This window comes from Lissotriton vulgaris, chromosome 1_1 (genome assembly GCF_964263255.1).
Source record: "Lissotriton vulgaris chromosome 1_1, aLisVul1.2, whole genome shotgun sequence".
Classification (NCBI taxonomy): Eukaryota; Metazoa; Chordata; class Amphibia; order Caudata; family Salamandridae; genus Lissotriton; species Lissotriton vulgaris.
The window spans coordinates 1,528,349,320-1,528,355,573 of record NC_141685.1 but is presented as its reverse complement, the minus strand read 5'-3'; the positions used below and the strand labels follow the sequence as shown (position 1 = coordinate 1,528,355,573).

At 52.9% G+C, this 6,254-nt stretch overlaps 1 protein-coding gene across 1 annotated transcript; it reads right to left on the bottom strand.

Annotated features, from left to right (window-relative positions):
• Positions 1-982: 982 nt before the first annotated feature.
• Positions 983-5,521, bottom strand: LOC147750770 (uncharacterized). Its single transcript, XM_086936840.1, has 2 exons — positions 4,022-5,521; positions 983-1,252 (listed from the first exon to the last, which is right to left on the bottom strand). The coding sequence occupies exons 1-2, from the start codon at positions 5,519-5,521 to the stop codon at positions 983-985; spliced, it is 1,770 nt and encodes a 589-aa protein (XP_086792966.1).
• Positions 5,522-6,254: the final 733 nt, after the last annotated feature.

Sequence of the window (6,254 nt, the reverse complement as noted above, 5' to 3'; positions counted from 1 at the left end):
TGCTGGAACTTTGTGGGGGTACAGAATGTATCACCATGGTGGAGGGCCAGTGGGACCCTGTAGGGCTCCTTTTGTTCCTGCACAGGCAACCTTTTCATTGCTGGCCTTCACCATGACAAGGCGGGCTGCGCAGGAGTTCGTATTATGCTGAGTGGGACTGCGCCAGTCCCCGCTCAGCATATTGCGTTGTGGCACTTCTGCGGCACAGCCAGGGAATTACTGTTCCCTGGCGCAGCCGATGCTCAACTACCGCATTGACTTGGAAAGTTGTAATGCGGTGGATGGTGGACCGCCCATGCTGTGCTACAGCGAGGCACCACCAGACTCGTTATCAGGCCCTATGTTCTAAAAGCCCTGCATGACATTTTTTACCTTGACCTAATATTTCAAACTGTCACCTCTCCTTTTTCTTTGAACGACTGTGTGCGTGGGGGTGTGGCGGACCGGAATATCAAGCGCGGAGGCCGTATATAGTGGGCAATGTTTGATTTATTTCCGTACGGTTGTTCCAAACAGGGTGATTAGCAAGAGTCAATGATCCAGAAATAAAAGGCACAGCTCCACGGGTGGAAGAGGGGTCCAGGTCCGGTAACGATGTCAGCGGGCTCTCCGGGTCTTCTACTCTTGGGGCGTCCTCGGAGGTACCGGGAGAAAACAAAGAAAAGAAAGGAGCCGTTAGTCCTGCCGGACTTCTCTCGTCAAATCCCTGTTACCAGCACCGGGAAGTGTGAGGGGTAGGAAGGCGAAAGTGAGGAGGGGTCGGAAGGGTTAGGGTAGGGATGGACACAAGCTGGGTATCGAGAAGCCGTAGGGGTGTAGGGTGGTGGGACGTGAGGATTAAAGGGTGTCTGTACAAAGTGGAGGAGTGCTTTACAATATGTACACAGTGCTCCGAGTGACGACGTGAGCCTAAAGGGTAGTTCAATTTTACAGAAAGGAGTTATTTACACTGCACCTAATGTGCTCTCAGAGGGGTTCCGTATCACTCACCCGCTCCGCCGCAACTCTCCAAGTTGAGTTGCGGCCGCTCCCCAGCAACCTCCGGTGGACTCCACCAATCCTCGGACCACTCTTCGTCCTCTTCGCTCGTCCTCTCCTTCACCGCTCCAGTCGGGGTCTCCTGCCACAAGCTCGATCCGACGCCGGACTGTTTCCTGGGTCCGGTATTTCTAGTGTCCTGGTCACGTGAGGGGGAGGTACTTCCGGGGTCATGTGGTAGTGCTTCCGTGTTTCCGTCGTTCCTGATTGGGTCCTGGAACAGAGGACAGAGGGTTGGACATTTGGTGGGTTGGGCTGCTACTACGGACGTTCTGGCCGGGTTCTCTGTCGTACGGGAAGGACTGCAATACCGTGGTGTGTGACGGGTATGTGGGGCCGCCGTATCACATCCCCTTCCCCTAGCTGTCTTTCTAGTACGGGTGTGGGCCATGGGATAACGGGAGAGGAAATCGGCATTGCCCTGTTCAGTCCCTTTACGGTGCAATGTCCGAAATCTGTATGGTTGCAGAGCTAGGAACCACCGGAGGACCCGGTCGTTATGTCCTTTATTACGGGCCATCCACTCCAGAGGGGCGTGGTCAGTATAGATGACAAACTCTCTCCCTTCCAGATAATACCTTAAACTTTCCACCGCCCATTTAATGGCCAATGCTTCCTTCTCTACAACAGCATAATTGGTTTCGCGGGGATACAGTTTACGGCTCAGGTATAAAATGGGGTTCTCGTTCCCATTGTCGTCTTTCTGTGAAAGGACCGCCCCTAAACCCTGGTCTGAGGCGTCTGTCTGCAGGAGGAAAGTCCGTGAATAATCCGGACTGACCAATACCGGTTTAGAGGTTAATGCTGCTTTGAGTCGAGAAAAGGCCAACAGTAGAACAGGGTTGGGATTCTTGAGGAGGGTTTCTGTTTTTGTGGACTTCCTTAGGAGATCAGTGAGGGGAGCTGCAGTCTGGGAAAAATTGTGTATGAACCTGCGGTAATAACCTAATAGGCCTAGGAATGCCCGGAGGTCTTTTCGAGACTGGGGAAATGGAATGGACTGAATGGCCTCAACCTTCTTGGCCTGTGGACGTATCATTCCCTCTCCTAAGAGGTAGCCCAAGTACTTCACCGAGGTAGCCGCTAGCGTGGTTTTTGCAGGATTTATGGTGAACCCAAAAGAGCCAAGGGACCTAACGACTTTGTTGAGGTGATCGAGGTGTTCCGCCCAACTATTGCTATAGATAACAATATCGTCGAGGTAGGCCCCGGCATACCCTGAGTGAGGTCTTAACACTTGGTTCATCGCCCTTTGGAAGGTGGCGGGTGCCCCGTGTAACCCAAAAGGTAATACTGTGAACTGGAATAGGCCGTCTGGGTTAGAAAAGGCAGTTTTCTTTCGGTCTTGTGCTCTAAGGGGAATCTGCCAGTAGCCCTTGCAGAGATCTAACGTGGATATGTATCGGGCCTTCCCTATGCTCTCGACCATCTCATCGACCCGTGGAAGGGGATAAGTGTCGAAGGTAGATATTTTATTTACCTCCCTGAAGTCTATGCAAAACCTCACGGACCCGTCAGGCTTAGGCACTAGAACTATGGGGGAATTCCATTCACTGATGGAAGGCTCAATGATCCCCATACCCAACATTAGTTCGGTTTCTTGTCTGATCACGTTCCTACGGGCTTCAGGGACCCGGTAGGGTCGAAGCCGTACAATCTTACCAGGCTCAGTGTGTATGCTGTGTTCTGTGATGGTCGTGTGACCTGGTGAGGAGGAAAACACACTCTGTAGGGGTTGTAGGGCCTCTCGGAGACTCTGTCTCTGTTCTTCGGTCATCTCGGGGTCAAAGCATGACTCAAATAAGAAAGGGGTTGGCATGTCGTTGGTGGATAGGACGGGTCGGGGTCCTTCCCATTTTTTAAGAAGATTGACATGGTACACCTGTGTGGTGCCTCGAACAGGATCGAGCTCTACTTCGTAGGTGACCGGGGTCACTTGGCGAAGAATCGCATAGGGTCCTTGCCACTGTCCTAACAGTTTGTGATCTGATGATGATCTCATCAGAAGAACTAGATCCCCATTGTTAAAGGAACGTGGTTTGGTACCCTTATCATATTGCCGTTTCTGGCTAGCTTGTGCGTTTTCCATATTCTGACGGACAATGTCACGTAGCTGGGCGAGATGTGTTTTTAGATTTTCAACATATTCTGGCAGGGGTCGGGTTCTGTCAGGTTCGGCCTCCCAGGCTTCTTGAGCCATGTCCAGAAGGGTGCGGGGTGGTCGACCATATAGCAACTCATAGGGAGAATATCCGGTGCTGCTCTGAGTTTTGCACCGAATGGCAAACAAGGCCAACGGCAACATCTCCTCCCACCTCTTTGCCTCTAAGGCCAACATTTTCTTCAGTGTTAACTTCAGGGTGGCATTGTATCGCTCTACCAACCCATCTGTCTGGGGGTGGTAGGCGGACGTGCGGATCTGTTTTATGCCGAGGTTTGAACAGACTTGTTTCATTAGGGATGAGACGAACGGAGTGCCTTGATCCGTAAGGATCTCCCTGGGAAACCCTACTCGGGAGAATATGGAGATGAGGGCTTTAGCTATGGTCTGTGTTGTAGGTTGGCGTAAGGGCACTGCCTCAGGAAAGCGAGTGGTGTAGTCCACCAGAACTAGGGCATAACGACAGCCACTGCGGGAGGGAAGTAAGGGGCCTATGATGTCCATTCCAACCCGGGTGAAGGGGATATCAATGAGGGGTAGAGGGAGTAAGGGAGCCCTGGGGGGACGATATCTACTGTTTCTCTGACAGACTGGGCACTCTCTACAATATTGTCTGACCTCCTGATGTACCCCGGGCCAATAAAATTTCTCGAGGATGGACAAACTGGTTTTTTCGTCGCTGAAGTGACCCCCTAGGAGATGGCTGTGGGCAAGGAAGAGCACCTTCTCTCTAAAGGGTCCGGGAATCAATAGCTGTGGTGGTTGGTTTGGGTTCCCTTTTCTATAGAGTAGTCCGTTCTTTTTAAAGAAATAGGGACATACGTGAAGGGGGTCTTCCTGTTCTAAGGCCTTTCCCCAGGCCTCTTGTAGGACGGGATCTTCCTGTTGCGATGCCCGGAATTCTCTATCTGTTTGCCAGGGATGGACATCGGGAACCACCGGGTAGGCGGTGGTGTGGTTTCGCTTTTCTTGCCTCTTCTGATTACGGGATTTCCGGGCTTTGGTCGGATCTTCAGCCAGCGGTTGTTCCCCGGAAAAGGGTGCTTCTCCCCACCATTGGTTCAGGGAGTCTGTAGTGTCCTGCACCAATTTAGGGAGACCAGCATAGTCACTCCCTAGGATCACTTGCTCAGGAAGGTTTGGTATTAGACCTACAGTGAGTTCAGTCCCGGGATCAGCTGGGTGCCGTACTCGCACCTGGGTGGTAGGGTACCTTTTAGTGTCTCCGTGTACGCATTGGATGGCGACGGTTCCTGTGGGTGGTCTTGGTGGTGTGGGTAGGTCTTGGGGCCGTAGAACGCTCTGGCGACAGCCCGTGTCAGCCAAAGCCCGGAGTGGATGTCCGTTTACATACACGGGACAATGGAACGGAGGAGGTTTTTCCCCGGGTGTTGCACACACATAGTTCTGTACCAGGCCTATCTCCATGGGTTCGTCTTTCTGTGGACATACACGTGCTATATGTCCATAACCGCCGCAGTTGTAACACTGTGGACCCGGATTGGGTGGTCTGTATATGAGTGGTGGTGGCAGCAGGGAAGGCGGCTCCGTTTTCCTTGGAGGAGGGGGTCGCTGGGGTCTGACTGCATTGACATGCGCTCGGTGGGGATGATCATCTCTGCCCCTGGATGTTTCTTGGGCTCGGCTGTATGCACTCGCGATCTCCACCGCGCTGTCGAGGGTGAGTCGTGCATGTTGTCGCACCCATTTCTGGGTGGCCGGATGTAGGGATGCCAGGAATTGCTCGAGATATATCTTTGCTAGGATATCCTCCTTTGTGGAGGTGTCGGGGCGTAACCATCGATTGGCGAGATCTTTAATCCGGAAGGACAGAGCCCTGGGGGTTTCTTGGGGCCCTTCTTTGGCTTGGCGTAATTTCACTCTATAGGTCTCGTCATCTATGCCCAGCCTTTCCAGGATACACTTCTTGATGTCATCATAGGGTGTGTTGCCTTGTATATTGGCTTGCTGATAGGCCGCTTGGAGGTCTCCGGTTAGTAGCGGTCCCAAATATTGCCCCCATCGATCGGCTGGCCAGGAGGCGGCCTGTGCTAGTCTTTCAAAGTTCGTAAAAAAGTAGTCCGGATCATCGCCAGGAACGTACTTTTGTAGGACTACTGAGGGGAGGGAGGTTATGGGTCGTTGTTGTTGTTGTCCAAGGACGTCCGTTAATTTCCCCATAGCCTGGTCGTGAGCATCCCCTTGGCCCTTGAGGACGTCATGCAGTTGCCCCCGATCTTCCTCAGCAGTTTTCAAAAACTTCTCCATCAGCTTTCCCAACATCTCCTGGGACTCGCCCATTTTCTGTACGACGGCCTCCATGCCTCCGGATCCCACTTCTGACACCACCTGTGTGCGTGGGGGTGTGGCGGACCGGAATATCAAGCGCGGAGGCCGTATATAGTGGGCAATGTTTGATTTATTTCCGTACGGTTGTTCCAAACAGGGTGATTAGCAAGAGTCAATGATCCAGAAATAAAAGGCACAGCTCCACGGGTGGAAGAGGGGTCCAGGTCCGGTAACGATGTCAGCGGGCTCTCCGGGTCTTCTACTCTTGGGGCGTCCTCGGAGGTACCGGGAGAAAACAAAGAAAAGAAAGGAGCCGTTAGTCCTGCCGGACTTCTCTCGTCAAATCCCTGTTACCAGCACCGGGAAGTGTGAGGGGTAGGAAGGCGAAAGTGAGGAGGGGTCGGAAGGGTTAGGGTAGGGATGGACACAAGCTGGGTATCGAGAAGCCGTAGGGGTGTAGGGTGGTGGGACGTGAGGATTAAAGGGTGTCTGTACAAAGTGGAGGAGTGCTTTACAATATGTACACAGTGCTCCGAGTGACGACGTGAGCCTAAAGGGTAGTTCAATTTTACAGAAAGGAGTTATTTACACTGCACCTAATGTGCTCTCAGAGGGGTTCCGTATCACTCACCCGCTCTGCCGCAACTCTCCAAGTTGAGTTGCGGCCGCTCCCCAGCAACCTCCGGTGGACTCCACCAATCCTCGGACCACTCTTCGTCCTCTTCGCTCGTCCTCTCCTTCACCGCTCCAGTCGGGGTCTCCTGCC

Coding starts and splice junctions, on each gene's coding strand:
- LOC147750770 (XM_086936840.1), bottom strand. CDS start 5,521: ATGGAGGCCGTCGTACAGAAAATGGGCGAGTCCCAGGAGATGTTGGGA. Junction 1,253..4,021: donor AACAGGAAGACCCCCTTCAC/GTATGTCCCTAT, acceptor CCTCTGTTCCAG/GACCCAATCAGGAACGACGG.